The sequence below is a fragment of the Gracilinanus agilis genome, chromosome 4 (assembly GCF_016433145.1).
Source record: "Gracilinanus agilis isolate LMUSP501 chromosome 4, AgileGrace, whole genome shotgun sequence".
Taxonomy (NCBI): Eukaryota; Metazoa; Chordata; class Mammalia; order Didelphimorphia; family Didelphidae; genus Gracilinanus; species Gracilinanus agilis.
Window position 1 is genome coordinate 251,020,270 of NC_058133.1, and position 15,954 is coordinate 251,036,223.

Consider the following 15,954-nt stretch of genomic DNA (forward strand, 5'->3'; position numbering starts at 1 on the left):
ACCTAGATCCTGGGTTCAAATCCTTCTTTTGATATTAACTGGATGTTAAAGGTTAAATTATTTAACCTTTTGTGTGACCCTGGGCAAGTCATTTGACCCCCATTGCCCACCCTTACCACTCTTCCACCTAGGAGCCAATACATAGAAGTTAAGGGTTAAAAAACAAAAACAAAAAAATTATTTAACCTCTGAGTCTGTATTCATGTGTAAAATAGGGGTAATAATACTTGTTTTATTTATCTGAAGGTGGAAAGGACCACAAGATAATGGATATAATGCTCTGAAGTAGTTTAAAGTGTTTTAAATTTGGAACAAAATGAGGGCCATAAAATCAGTTACTCTTAGTGTTGGGACAGAATGATGATGGAAACAACTTCAACCTAGAGTTTAGTTATATTCATGGATGACTGACCTTTAATGGCTATTTGAATAACTACTCTAATCTTTTGAGCCAGAGAAGATGATTGTCTTCATGGTACATCGAAAGGTTGTACTAGTTTGTGTCCTTATGCTAGCATTGCAATTATTTTGTTCCTTGAGCAACAGAGGTTGAGATACCTTGTATTATTGATTTATTAGTTTATTTCAGATTGTGGCAAAGGGGCAGGGATATCTAAGTAAGAAGCAATGAGGTGGTAGAGCTTGGGGACTATCGCTGGGAGAAGGGAATGGGAACCTTCATATCTGGTTATAATTAGAGCTTTCCCATCCTTGGGAGAATGATAGGGATGGGCTGCCTCTGCCCCAGAAGGAGAGTCAAAGGGAAGATCATTTCTTTCCAGAATGAGAAGCATGTGTAGAGAGTGGGAGACAAGTGTTGGGAAGGAGCTAAATGTGACTTAATGATCAGTGACACTGGGGAGTGAAATTAAGCATGATTTATACCAGAAGAAGAAAGACTCCTCCTGAGAGGTGGGTGAAAAAGGAGAGGTAGGTCTGATATGGGGACAGAGCCTTAAACTTGTTATTTTTGTGCCTATGAGTATGAATGTAGAAGGACTAGGGTTAGGAAAGGAAATAGGACTTTGCTAAGCCAATTAGAGTAGTGGTTAGCCAGATGGGTAGGTGACAAAGAGCAGATAGATCACTGTGGGGTAGAGTCCACTTGTGAGTTTTATACATGTAGGTATGAGATTTAGAAGGATTAAGGTTAGGAAAGGAAAAGAGATTTTTAAGGCCAATCAGAGTGATGGTCAGACAGATAATAGGTTTAAATGGTAATGCTGTTCTCTATTCTGCTGGGCCGAAGGTACTCATAGGGCAGATCTAGATTCTTATTACGGGCCACAATCTCTTTTTCTAGAGTGTCTAATTCTTCCAGGAAATGACTCAGCACAGCCTTGGGCCCAGGTCCTGAAAAATATTCTTCCTTATGCTGACCCAGCGGTACCTGAGATAGAAGAAAAAGATCATCTGACAGTCACAAGCTTCAGGATATAGATCCTCAGTTGCCAATTCTAGTCCCTTACCCCTGGGCCCAGTTCCCTCTGGGGGCCCTGGTTCTCACCATGTCTGGCTGGAATCGACCCAAATGCCATGCAATTGTCATCTGGAGACAGGCCTGTTGGACATTTGGCAGTGTGGCCATCACCATCTCCAATGTTACATCCTTTGTAGTTGGTGGGGGTTGCCGCATAGTACATGGAGCATTAGGAACCCAGGCATACCAATCTAGCTATTGTGGGGAGAGACTAAAGTCATTCAGAGACCAGGAACCTGAGCCTTTAGTTCCCCGCCCCCATTTCCTTCACCATAATAAAGGAATGTTTTCAGCCTCCAACACACTCAGGGATTCCGATTTCCAAATAACTTTACCTGTCCCTGATTAATGCCTGAGTGTTGGACTGTGCATGTGAAGATGCACATGGTGAGAAAGTGGCAGAGGTCAGCCCTGGACTGGAAGAAGACAGGAAACCCTGGAAGAGAGAAGAGTTTGTGGATGTTATAAGGAAAGGAAAAGTTATAGTAAGAGATGATGGTTTGCAGAGGACAGATGTATAAGGAAGATTCTGTAATGTTGAAAAGGAGGGTTGAGCTGGAATTCAGGAGTTAGTCTCTCTCTCTCTCTGGGGTTTGCTGACTGCTAGCACCTGGAAGGAGTGGTGGCCAAGTACCTGGTGGAGTTCTTGTACCTGTCCTTGCCACTGTGACCTGTGTTTCCCTTGAAAGAAGATCTTTGAACCTGGAGCTAGCCTGAACCAACATCCAGCTATCTACACTATCAGTTAGCAACGGTCTGGGTCCATTTGGATTTGGGACCTTTCCCTTGGGTCCCTGTCTAATCTGCTACAGACCAATACCTCTAGTAACAATCAAGAGAGGTTTGGTTAGTGTAGGGTAGCTAGATTTAGGGTTCGGGGTTTTAGGTGAGAGAGTCTCAGTCCATAAAATCTCTGAAGACCCTTCTGGAGAAGGTTTAGTTCCTGGGGTATTTAGCTAGTAAAATAGTGATAGAAATTCCCTTTCCTCTCCAAACCTCTCTTTGAGAATAAATTACAACTTCCAGTGACTTTTGCCTGATCTGTGACTGAGGGGTCTGTGTGCTAGGCCCTAGACCAGGTTTTGGCCTGGTCAGGGCTGTCTGTTAGGCCCTTTCACCCACAGTGTGTAAACCTTGATACTGGCCCAGAGTAATTAATTTAATCCCATCTAATCCCATCTCCCAGATACCCATATTACATGGAAGCTGAAGATTCAGGGAGAAATAAGGGCTGGTGTTCTCAGAAGGTGGCCAAGGTCCTGGGATGTGTGATTTAGGGAAAATTTAGATTCTTAAAAGCTATGTGGTCATATTTCTTATTTCTCCCTTCATTTTTAGAGGGATTTAGAGTGTAAAAGTCTTTTGTTCTGATAAATCCATTTACATTATAGTCAGGTTTAAATTTGCACGTAAGACTGTATGTGGATAGGGTTAGGAGCAAAAAGCCAGTGAGAAAGAAGTGGCAGCCAACTTAAGGAACTTAGTCTTTGTTGGAAGATATGTCTTAATTTTATCTCTAAATAGAGGTGAGAAAGATGGAGACTGGAGACCCTAAGATCTATCTACTTGGCTGCTGTGTGGTACCATGTCCTTTATGTGGTTCTTGTTGCTCGTGTTAGTGGACTGGGTTTGTTTCTCTGTCGGGGCTGTTTATAAATACTTGGGAAAAGGGGTCAGGATGTAGGAAAATATCAAGGGATTGAGGTCTGAGATGATCTTATTAGATAGTCTCCAGGTTTAGAAATAGTTTCATAAGAGTAGTGGAATTCAGAAAGGATTTTAATAGAGGGCTCCAGAAAGGATTAAGAACAAAGGGGAAATGATTGTTCAGTATGGCACATGCCCTGTCTTTCTTACCTTGGTCCTGGGCTCCACATAACCCAATCTCAGTGATCTCTCTGCACCAGGATTGTAGCTCAAGATCACTCTGAACAACCTTGTCCCCTGAATAATGGAGATGGACTATTCCTTTCACATACCTGCTCCCAAGAGAGAAGGGGGTCAGAGAAAAGCTGTTGAGGGGAATTGGTGGGGCATTACCAAGAAGCACAGGATTGAAGTTAGAACAAGGAACAGTTTTCACTCAAAAATGAAGAAAAATCCTTTGTATATCATATTATTGCCAAAAAATTGTGATTTTGCTTTCCTCTAAAGATCACAAAAGAGGGAAAACTTTTTGAGGTATAGCATTACATTTGGGCAGCTTTTTTTTTACATCAAAGGAAGCAGGTCTCTCTTCTCCACTGCTTTATCATCCATTGTTCCCGGTGCTGCCCCCCAAGGCAGTATAGAACAAATCTAGCACCTCTTCACATCCTGGTTCTTCAGTGATTGAAAGCTATTTTATTCTTCTTAAGACTTCTGCCCTCTCTTTCCACTCTGGATAATTGGGGCCTTTGTCTTTCTCTGGCCTTGCAGCTTCTCTCTCCCTGACCTTTCACAGATCATTAACATTAGTTTAGCAGTGACATTTATCATTATCAGGGTTAGGTCATTCTGTGTTTGACATTATTCTCTTATAGGGTTTTTCTACTCTTTTGTGTTCATCCCCAATTAAGGCCAAGTTGCTAAAAGAGGCATTAGTTTCTTGAGACAGTTATCTTTTTTCTTTCTCATTATCATTGTTTCTATTTTCTTCCTTAGACTTTCATTCTTGAGAACTTTCAATTCTTCCCAGGCTGCCTTTAATTATAAAGTTGTAGGTTACAAGATATTAGTCTATTCTTTGAATCTTTTGAAATGTACTCTTCCAACCTGGGTGCTATTCTTGGTCTCTCTTCTTCCACATATTCAGGAAGCTGCTAGATCTTGTCATTTCTACCTCCATGATATCTCTTGTATGACTCTCACTTAGCCAACACCCCTTGTCAACTTGCCTTTATCACTTGCCTAGACTTTTTTTTTTATTATTAAAACCCTTACCTTCCGTCTTGGAGTCAATACTGTGTATTGGCTCCAAGGCAGAAGAGTGGTAAGGGTAGGCAATGGGGGTCAAGTGACTTGCTCAGGGTCACACAGCTGAGAAGTGTCTGAGGCCAGATTTGAACCTAGGACCTCCCGTCTCTAGGCCTGGCTCTCAATCCACTGAGCTACCCAGCTGCCCCCACTTGCCTAGACTTTTGCAACAGCCTCCCATTTGGTTTTTTCCCCTCTTGTCTCCCCTCTCCAATCCATCCTACACACAATGGCCAAAGTGATTTTATAGAAGTCAGCTCTAAACATTTTATTCTCTCGCTTGACTTGATAAACCCCAGTGGCTCCTTTTTGACTAAAACATTTTTTTTATTTATCTCATTCTTTTTTTATTTAAACTTTTGTATCCTTTACAGTTTATATACTTATTGGTTCAGTATCATATATTAATATAAATGTAAATTATATGTATATAAATTACAAATAAGTATAGCAATAGATATAAACATAGATTTGTTGGAGGTGTATGCTCAACATTTTTTTTACTGATAAGGTTGCATGGTCACAAAAGTAGTCAATACTCTTTAGGTTTGCTGGACTTCTGAGTGCCCTGTGAGGAAATATCTCCTTCTGACCATATTGACCATTGTGCCTAATATGGAGGTGAGGGGAGCTACTGAACTATTGCTCTAGGTTTGCTTTGCTGAGTATCATTGAGGGAGCTATAATTGAGTGAACTTCTTTTTGTCATAAGGCATATGGAATATCAGTGTCTCATTTCATTCCAGCCCCAAACCTGAATTACCTTACTGACCTGATCCAGGCTTGCAGTTTAACATTTCTTACCTTTTGCCTTCTGTTTTCCTTTTTGATTTGAATAAGGTATAATTTTCCATACCATATTTTTTGTTTTTGTTCTGACCCCTTTCTTCTTAGAATCAATTCTAAGACATAAAGGCAAGGTCTAGCCAATCAGGGTTAAAAGACTTACTCAGAGTTTTAAAATAGGAAGCATTGGAAGCAAGATTTGAACCCAGGTCCTTCCTGCTCCAGGCCCTCTATCCACCAAGTCACTCAGCTGCCCTTCATAGCCATATTCTTGTCATGGATCATATTTACTAAGTCTTACTGGTTCCACTGGTTAGACTCTTGCTTATTATTAATTCCTTGTGTATCTGTATCATTTGTTTGATTGATTATAATTATGGATTGTTTTCTAGGATTCTGTTTCCTGTGTATTATTGAGCATCTCTAAGCATCTCTACTGGTATTCTTCCTCCTATAATGTAGCTGCTTTTCTCTTTCTCCTCTCTCCTCTCTCTTTATTTACATTTATTTACATTAACATTGCAAGATTTACTTCTACTATTTCCTCCTTTTTAATTTAAAGCTTCTTTTCCATAGGCACTGACTTTTTCATCACTGTGTGACTAAGGATAAATCAGTGACATATACTGCTAAATCTGTTTTCTCACCTCTAGTAAAATGGACCTGCCATTCAGTATTTATATGAATTGTGAAGAAAGTGATTTGACACCATAATGTACTATGTCAATGTGAGCTAAGATAGTTCTCCCCGAAACACAGATGATGCAAACAGCTCCAATTCCTGCAATGACTTTCTCTTTCTCAGACTCTGACCACTGTCTCATGACTCTTCCATATAGTCTGTCAGGCTTGGTCATCTTGTTTGCCAAGTCTAGATGATTTAGTTCCCAGGTCCATATTCCCCTTGTTCTAGTCTATCCCTCCTCAAGAACCACCTCCTCACCGGGAGATAATGTCCCACAGCCGGAGGGCATCATGAGCATAGAGAGCTGATGGAATTCCCAGAAGCCCTCTGTCAGCCAGATCATCAGGAAGACAAAGGGATCGATAGGTCAGACAGGCTGTTGCCCTGCTGAGGATGTCCAGATGACCTCCCCCACCAGTGTTCACCACCTGTATTGGTTGAATGGAGAGTTAAGATCAGATGGAGGTGGGGAGCCAGATTTAGGTATTAGAAAGGAGGCTGGAAGGCATTTAGAGAGGCAGGTCATTTTTTTCCCCACTAAGATACACATTAATAATGTCTCTTGTTAATTCTGACCTGAACTATTGTAATAACCTGACAGCTTTCCTGGCCTCCAGGCTCATCCTTTCTAGGTCATCCTTCAGTGCTGCCAAAATAGTCTAGAAAGTGTACAGATTTGATGCTGCCATTGCTCTGTCCCCAATCTTAAGTGGCATCCATAGTTATAGAACAAAATATAAATTCTTCAGCTTGTCATTGAAGGCCATCCTTACTCTGGCTCCATTCCACCTTTCTCACTTCATCTCACATTACTCCTCTTCACACGTAGCTAAGGTACAACAGGTTCCTCATGTGTTGAATATAATCCTTTCACCTCCACATGTTGAAATCTTTTTCTCTTCCTTTGAGGTCTAGCTCATGTGCTCTCTCTCTCCCATGTTATCGTCCATGATGTACTCAGGTAGATATGATCCCCTAACTCGAATCTTGCACTTTTTTTAAAACTCAAAATGCTTAAATGTAATTAAATCTTCTCCTAATTTGTAGTTATTTATGTATATTGCTCTTGTACTACCTTATAAGCTCATGGAGGACAGGGATTCTCTCTGTGACCCATATAGTCAGAGTGTCTTTTGCATACTAGGTACCTAAAAAATGTTTAGTTAGATTAAAAATAAGACTAAATCAGATCATTGATTTTTAGAGGGAGGGAGGAGTCTCTAAGGGCTCCTAAGGATGAAAAAAAAACCACCAAAGATCCTGGGGTGGCAATACATATTCTTTCCTGACTCCCCCCCCCCCAATTTTTCCAACTTGTGATTCCCACTCCTTCAAACCTGATCAAAAATTCCCCCATCAGAAATGAGTCTGGTCCGGGCACGAGTGTTAATCTCCAGAGTATAGCGGAGATGAGGAATCAGGAGCTGTGGAAAAAGGACAAGTAGAAATAAGAGAAAAGAAAGCTTCTATCCCACAGGACATTAGATTCTGGGTAAGGATGGTGCTACAATAGAGGAGCAGTGTGGATGATTACATAGCTGGCCTATGATGAGAACAGATGGGCAAGGAGATGAAAATGACCTCTGAAGGTGCTTTGATGGACAAGAAACTCAGGTAAGAAGAAAGTGATTGTTTTCTATGTATTGAGAGGGAAAAAATAGCAGCAAAGATGAAAGTGGAACTGAGAATATCATATTTGGGGAATGGGAGAAGACCAGACTGATTGGAGCAGAGGGTCGTGTATATGGAGCCAAATTATAGAAAGCTTTGAATACCAAGATGAGGTGTAGGAGTCATTTGTTGTAGTGTCTTAAGCAAAAGAGTCACTTTATGTGTTTTTTTTTTTTAAACCTTACCTTCCATCTTAGAATCAATACTGTGTATTGGTTCTAAGGCAGAAGAGCAGGGCCAGGGTTAAGTGACTTGCCCAGGGTCATACAGTTAAGAAGTGTCTGAGGTTTGATTTGAACCCAGGACCTCTCCAAACCTGGCTCTCAATCCACTGAGTCACCAGATTGCCCCTCCCCCAATGTGTATTTTTTTAGAAAGTTGAGCATTCCAAGTTCATCTGCATATTTTCTTCTGATTAGCTCAAAGTCTTTAATCTTATTTTCTCTAGGGCTTGGAAGTTTCGGAATCAATCTGAATTGTTGATTCCTGGTGGCCACACTTTAAATATATATTTATAAAATATCTAAAATCTCCCTCTTACATCTTTCTTGAATCATTGAGGTATTGCTTATCATCTGGATCTCTGTAATTGCTTTCTACATTACCTTCCATTCATGGCTTCTCTTCTTCCTGCCAACAATGGTGGGTTTCCTAGAGTACTGATAAAGGCCCAAATGTACATCTTCAGCCTGGACCTTTCAGTCTCCACTGCTATATGTCTAGCTAACAAAAATCTCTCTCCTCTTGAATGGCACACTGTGAGCACAGAGTTAACTTGTCTAAAGCCATACGCACCATATGTGCCCCCAATTGTATCTCCATTCACAGCAATTCTTCAGTTTCTGTCACTCAAACTCAAAAAATTACTCAAGCCTGACTCCCTTGCTTCCTCATCTCTAATCACCCAGCCCAGTTGAATCTTCCTTTCTAATGTCCTAGGTCCTGCCCTCCCCTTCTCATAGCCACCTCATTCCTGTAATTTACAACCTAATTGGCTTCACTATTTTTAGCCTATCTCCATTCCACTATGCAGCTTAATCTTAAAACACCAACTTTCAACAAAAATGTCCACAAAGTGCTTAACTTGATCTTAAAGGTCTCCACAGATCTGGTCCCCAATACCTTAAAAGCCTCTCACTTCTCCCCTGCACAAACCCTCCAATTCATGTAGCCTGGTCCACACACTTTCCTCCCATCTCTGCCATGGTCATTCCTGACTCTGCTCAAAGTGAAGGAAGAAAGGGAAGGCAAGTGAATGAGAGGGAGTAAGAGAACAGAAAAAAGGGGAGAGTGTAGGAGCAAGGGAGAGGAGAAGGAAAGAAGAGAATGAATGGGAGAGAGAGTGCAAACAGATGTTAGGAAGAGAGCACCTGAGTGATTGTAAATTGTAGTACCTGTTTGTATGGCTATCGTGAGCTGCAAAGTGGGCCAAGAACTTCCCTACACTAGATTGTGACCATTCTAAAGGTCTCTGAGGCCACATCATTTCTTGAATCCTTCAGAGATTTCATCAGTGTAAGTCCCACAGGAAGTTCTTAGCACATACTGAGTTTCCACATTATTACAGTATGGAACCTTAGAAGGTAAGAATTACAAAGAACCTGAGATATCATTGACTCCATTTCATTTCACAGAGGAGGAAATTAAGGCCCATAGAAGGAAAAAGAATTGTTCTATCCTTTGAGCTGCCTCCCAGGATTCTTTGTTGTCAGGTGAAACACATAATGCCTGATTGGTGTGAAGAAACCCCCCTACCTGACTATTCCCCTATAATTGGATTTAGCTATCTTTTCCATTAGGGTCTGTGGTGGCAATCCATCACTGCCCTAGGTTAACAGGAGTGAAATGTGAAGGGTAGCTTAAAGGTAGAGTGAGTACCTTGAAGATGGGGTGCATCCCTGGGAGGCACCTCATGGTGGCTACAGCAAATACCTCAGCCACCAAATGAGTCTTCAGCAGATGTGCTTGCAGTTCATGTAGCTGGAAGTCAGAATTTTTGACCCAGGCCTTGGCCAGGAGCCAGGTGAGGGAGGGATCTGAGGGCAGGAAGAGTGGTGGGACTGGAGAGCCAGAGCAGGGAGGCTGGAGCTGGAGGACAACAGAATCAGTACAGTCATAAGCCTGGAACTGCATGGGACTTCAGAGGCTGAAGGGAGGTTAAATGACTTGCCCAAGATGAGACATCATCAGAGGAAGGAATGTGAACCCAGGGTGTCTTCTTCCATTCGCTGCTCTTTTAATTGAATTACATGTACAGAGTAGGGCATTAGATCTCTGGATCTTTGAAAGGAAGAGAGATTGATGAAGCAGAGCAGAGAAGTCAGAGGTCTTGGTTCCAGGGAAAAGGTTGGTGGGGAAGCAGTGGGTGGAGGAAGGCTGGATAAGGGAGCTAGGTAGAAGGATGCCTGGGTTCCCTCACCTGGATGGCCAGGGGTAGCAGCTTCCCATCAGGCTCCATCTTAAACATAACTAGGGGGGCAGCTAGGTACTGTCTCTCCCCCTGGATCACATTGGGCTGGATTCCATCCAACAGGGAAAAGTCAGCTTCAAACAGGCAGCCCTCCTGGAAAATAGATTAGTCTGAGGTCAAGGATCAGAGGATAATGTAGAACATTTTTAATACCAGAGAGTGTCAAAAGGCTCAGCATAAAAGACTAAAAGAGAAGTCCAGATTCTTAAATGAGGTCCAGACCTACAGAATCTGAAAACCAGGAGGCCTCTTGGAGTTTGTTTAGTCTAACAGTCTCATTTTACAGTGGAGGAATCTGAGGCCCAGAGAAATGAAATGACTTGTCTAGGATAACAACTACTCCAGCACAATGGGCATTAGAGACCAAGTCTGTGGACTCTAGAACCCTTTACCCCTAGAGAAATTAAAATGCCCCTTTGTTTTGGTGGTCATTTTCTTCAGTCTTCTAATCCCCCAAACCAAATCTAAACTCTATAACTATTTGACTTCTCTCTTTGACATGATCTTCTACCTCCTCAAACCTATCATCTCCCTCACTTTCAAGACATGGGTTTTTTTCTTCTCTGAAATATATTTCTCCTTTTCTCCAACATTTTATCTACTTTCCAAACTCCCAAGATTTCCTCTCTCCACTTCCTCCAAGAAAGTTTATTTAAATCATTTATCTGTTGATTCCCTCTTCTCTTACTTTCCTTGTGTTCTGAGATCCAGGACTGGGATCCATTTAGAGAGTCTCATTTGTTTACCTGGTCTTATCTCCATCTGCTTCCTCTTTTTCTATCCTATTTCTTTTGTAATAGTAGGTTCATTTTATTCTAATGAACCTTTTCCTTGTTTTTACATATCCTTAAGATTTCCCCAGAATGAAGTTCTGTATGAAAGATGGGTGTTGAATTAGTTTTGTTGACTACCTCTCTTCTATCAATACCATCTATGGCATTTCAACCTATCCCTTTCCCTAAACTAATATATCTATGTAAGTGTGTTTAATATATCTATGTAAGTGTGTTTAGAAACTAACCTAACTTAATTCCTAGGAGCCTTTTTAATTCTCTTGGTCACAGAAATGCAAAGGAAGAAGAAAGAATCAGAGTAGAGAAGAGACCAAGAGGAAAGGAACTACCTGGAGTTTTTTTTCCAGCTGAACCTGAATCTCTTCTGCCCCTGGGGGGATCACAAGTCTTGTGGGGAGTGAAGTAGACCTTCTCAGTAGTGTGGGGTTGACCCCATTGAGGAACTGGTAGCCAAAAAAATCATCATCCTTCCAGGACTGGCGCACCTTCTCTGGGAGCAGAAGGGAGATATCATAGTACCCCAAGTACCTCTGTGGTACCAGGTATCAGCCCCCAATCTTGGGATGCCCCAGATGCTGTCAAGAGAGAAGCCACTTTAAGGGACATATTTCTGTGTAAAAATGGTTAGTGGAAGGGCAACAGGGATGTAGTATATGTGGGGGAAGGGAGGGTAGAAGTGAACTGTTATTGAAATGGGGAAGTGGAGCTGAGAATGTCAGGGACGGGTTATTGGAGAGGATCACCAAGCTTATGGAACTGTTACTGACTAGCCAGGGTACTCTTGCTGCACCAGAAGATTTGGTCAAAATCTTCTAAGCTACTCCAGGAGCTCAGAAGGGTGTACGTGCGTTTAAGAACAATCTCAGTCATTCTAGGATAAGGAGTAAAGAAATTAGTTGCTTGAATTTCAATCTCTCTCCCTCTCCCTCCAAATTCCCCAATCCCCAGATTTTCCATTGTGCCTGAGAGCTCCCACCACAAACCCCCAGTTTTTGCCCCTGGTCTCATTCCTACCCTGCAATCAGAGTTCCTTCAAAGTCAATCTTCTTATTCTCATGGAATCTCACATCCAGGGGTAGATCTTTCTCTGATTTTGCATCCACTGACAAGAGTATCCCTTTCTTCCAGGTGGCCCAGCTGGAGGTCCATAGAATTAAAAGTTAATAGGTCAGTGAAGGGTTAAAAAACAAGGGTTAGCAGAGATTAGAGGCCAAAGGGCGCAGTATAAATAAATTGGGACTCAGGAGTCAAAGCTTAAGTAACTGAGAGATCAGGGGTCAGGGACATCACCGATATAATCTCCTTCTTTCCTCCAGTTCCTCTTCTCTGTGTTTCTGAAACAAGCCCTGGACATCCTTCCCCATCATCCAAGCTGGGAAGACATGGGAACAAGGTCTCATTTATCTGTTCCATCCTCACAGGTGTGTTCCCAGGCTGCTTTCTATCCCTGACCCCAGCTCACCAGTTTCTTTGAGTCTCATCCCCATTTTCTATTCCTCTCTGCCTCCATGTCCAACCCATTTCCCATCCCTCTCTTACTTGCCACCCTATGTTAGGACAGGTTTCCTGTTCTCATGTGTCCTTACCTCACCCCTCCTATCCCTATTTTTCCTCTGCCCCAGTTTTGTATGCTGTCTTTTCTGTCTCTACCCAACCCTCACTCACTCTCCTATTGCCTGTTCTTCAGAATCACATTCTTCACATTTTCTACTCTGAGACCTTTGTTGTCACCTGTCTATGTCACCAGCTCCCTGGATTCACATACTGTACATTTTCTTCCTCATGTACTCTGTCTTACCCAGATAAAGATACTTTTTAATGTCATATAAATAACATGTAATTTTTCTTTCAGCTACTTCTATTTCTGTCCTCCTGTCCTCTTACTGTATCCTGACTTTTTTGTGCTTTCCCTTCCTTATATCTTCTGCCTTTCTTCTGATCCTTCCCTCAACCCTCCCTCTTGTTTTTCAACTTTAACCCCAACCACACCTCACTTTTAGGCAAGTCACATTCCTTTAATGAGCCTGAGTTTCTTTTTCTTTTAAATAGGGCATTAATTTAGATGATCCCAAAGCTTCCTTCTAAGTCCTCTGCCCTCTCCCTGCCCCATCTCCTACCCTTCTTACCAGTAGCCTCAGGCAGGCAGATGATGCCATCTCCCTGCACCCATCTGTAGCAGGGGAACACTATCTCCTTCTCCTCCATCCTCTTCTCAGAGGCCCAAACAGTTATGTGGTTGCAGAACCAGGCATCCTTTAGGAAGAGATGGATTTTCCGGAGCTTCACAAATAAGAGGGGCCCCAGGTCTTCTGAGACATCTACTTCAAAATCCTCCATCTAAGATGGCAGTGGAGGAGAAGGTAGGAGAACCTTTTAATTAAACCTTAGTGTCAAATATTGTCCCCATTTTATAGATAAGGGACCTGAAACTTCAAAAGGAAAAAGATTTTCCTGATGTGATCAATATGATAAAATTTCAATCAATATGGTAAGATGGTCTGTTGACACTATGCTTTATATAGAGATATTGAAAAGATGCTTTAGAGGAACTGTCTACTGTGCAATGCCATAAACACACACAGATACTCCCTGGCCCCCCCAGTATCAGACTTGGAAAGCATCTGAAGCCATCTACTCCAACTTTTACCCAAAGAAGAAATTCAATTTTCTTTCCATTACTGGGCTAGGCAAAGTGAGTTAAGTGATTTTCCCAAACTCATAAATCTAAGAGGCCTGATGTGAATATAGAAACTTCCCCTCTCTAGGTCTACTTCTCAATATATTGAGCCATCTAGCTGTCCACTAATTCAATTTTATTTCAAGAGAAATAGTTACCCTTGGTCCAGGTACTATGCTAGGTGACAAAATGAATACTCTCATTGTCCTCAGGAATTTATGTTCTATTGTAAGGATACAACATGTTAAGTAAATAAAAAATGTTTTTCCTGGACAGAGTCTAAGAACTATCTCAGGTAGAATTTCACCTGAGTTGAGCCTTAAAGGAAAATGGGGGTCTTAAGAGGCTGAGGTGAGGAGAGAGAGCCTTCCAGATGTGGAGATTAGTCTGGATCAAGACAAAGTAGGAACAATGTCTTTACCACCTCCTCCCCAACCAGTGATCATCCAGCCTTTGCTTAAAGATTTCTAATCAAGGAAACCCAATCCTTTTGAAGTCAACACATTACCCTTTGGGATTATGCACACTGTTGGGTAATTTTTCCTTTTATTACCTATAAATTTTGTAGGACCTTCAAATGTATATGCATTCCATTTTTAGGGTCTTCTTTCACTCTGGGACAGAGGTAAGTTATTAAGTTGAAAACCACTTAGAAGACAATGAAGATCACATTCTCAACTTCTGCAACCCAGAGTCCTGTTTTTCTTCCCACAGTCAAATAAGGATAAGAGAAATTAGCTTCCTGCTGGTGGAGGTAATCCAGTACAGATTCTTCTTACAATTTGTATGATCTTGCATCTCAGTATTCTCATTTTTAAATGGAGGAGAATATGGAAATTTGTATTGTGTGACAACACTGGAATAACCTATATAAGATTGTTTACTCTCTTGGGGACGGGTAGAAGGAGAAAGAAAAGTTGGATTTCAAAAAGTCAGAAAGCAATTGTTAAAATTTGTTTCTATATAAATAAAATAAATAGAATTTTTAAAAAGTGAAGGAGTTGGATAAGATGATCACAGGGCAAATTCATAATAGGAACTTGGTCAATCGAATAAAATCTGGAAAGTTCTTTCTATTTGTAATGCCTATTTATCCATTAGATACCATCATGGACGCTATAGGATCATGCCTAGGTAGGAATACTAATATGCTATTAGAAATGAAAGCAACTGTTTCAGAGAAACTTGGGAAGACTTGTATGAATTGATCCATAGTAAAGTGAGCAGAACCAGGAGAACAATATATACAATAACAACAGTATAAAGAGAAATAGCTTTGAAAGAGTTAAGAACTCTGATTAACCAACCCCATCAAGGTACTCATGATTTGTTGGACTCAGAATGCAGATTAAAACCCATAATTTGGACATGGCCAATTTAGGAACTGGTTTGCTTCACTGCATATTTGTTACAAGTGTTTTGTTTTTCTTTTTCATGGTCATGGGGCAGGATGGGAGGGAGAAAAAGTAGAGTTTTGTTTACTAAAATTAATATATAAATGCCAAGACAAGAAAGAGGGGGGAAAAAGGACTATAAAAACATACCACATTTCCATAGTATTTTTCAGAAGTTGTACTGATTGGTATGTTGGCCAATCAACCTTAATTTTATGGAGAGAGAAACTGATTCCCAGAAAGAAAAAGTGATTTGGCTACCCAGGAACAAACTAGGTCCTCAGAGGGCAGAGGTGAGGCATCTTAGCCCAGATCCTCTGGCTCCAAATTTACTACTGTTTCTACACATCCCCCAGCACTATCCCCTACCCTCCAAATTTTTGGCTTTGGGGTACATGGGTTTCCCTGGGCACTGCAGAAGGCCATACAAAGGCCCTGAGCATGCCCTTTTAAGGTTTCCCCTTATATAAATCCATTGGCTTACAAGAAGAGAGTTCCAGGTGTCCTGGTTCAGTATCACTGTGCTTTAAAAATCTTCAGCCCAGAGCAGTTTCCTGACTCTCAACTGTCCCAGTGTGCAGCTCCCAGACTACTCAGTCCCCCAATCTCCCCTTCACATCCATACCCAGCTTCTGACCTGTCCTCGAGTGGGCCGCAGCTGCAGCCCCAGTTCCGCCTCTGCACGCTGCCCAACCAACCATAGCTGCACCTGGTTGGTTGACCCTGAGAAGGCGAAGCTCCCGGTGGCCACACGTACTCTGTACCGACCCATCACGTTTGGAGACTCTGGATGCTGGGAGAAAAGTAACGGGAAAGTTACTTGCTCAGAGCTCTGCCCACTGCTGTCCAGTGTCTGTCCTGGTAACCAACTCAAGTCTTGTAGTGGAGAAGCCCTTCCCATATCCGCCTATGTGCCTACCCAGTCCCCACCCTTCTCAGAATCCAAGCCTTCACTTTCCCCACCCTGGGACAGGCCAGGACCTGCCACAGAAATTTGGGCAGGGAAGGGGGAGGTGGGGAGACAATGTCTGGAGTTTGTTTC

General features: G+C 41.9%; 1 protein-coding gene across 1 annotated transcript; it reads right to left on the reverse strand.

The window, feature by feature from the left end:
• Positions 1-531: 531 nt before the first annotated feature.
• On the reverse strand, positions 532-15,684 carry LOC123247715 (polyunsaturated fatty acid lipoxygenase ALOX12-like). Its single transcript, XM_044676698.1, has 14 exons — positions 15,550-15,684; positions 12,968-13,178; positions 12,132-12,213; positions 11,856-11,978; positions 11,609-11,712; positions 11,171-11,331; positions 9,997-10,140; positions 9,456-9,665; positions 7,244-7,330; positions 6,165-6,334; positions 3,338-3,459; positions 1,816-1,916; positions 1,508-1,675; positions 532-1,390 (listed from the first exon to the last, which is right to left on the reverse strand). Exons 1-14 carry the CDS (start codon positions 15,682-15,684, stop codon positions 1,211-1,213), a joined length of 1,998 nt encoding a protein of 665 aa, XP_044532633.1. The 3' UTR covers positions 532-1,210.
• Between the last annotated feature and the right edge of the window lie 270 nt (positions 15,685-15,954).

Coding starts and splice junctions, on each gene's coding strand:
- LOC123247715 (XM_044676698.1), bottom strand. CDS start 15,684: ATGGGTCGGTACAGAGTACGTGTGGCCACCGGGAGCTTCGCCTTCTCA. Junction 11,713..11,855: donor GAAGGAACTCTGATTGCAGG/GTAGGAATGAGA, acceptor TCCTTATCCTAG/AATGACTGAGATTGTTCTTA. Junction 6,335..7,243: donor ATGGGGGAATTTTTGATCAG/GTTTGAAGGAGT, acceptor CAACCAATACAG/GTGGTGAACACTGGTGGGGG.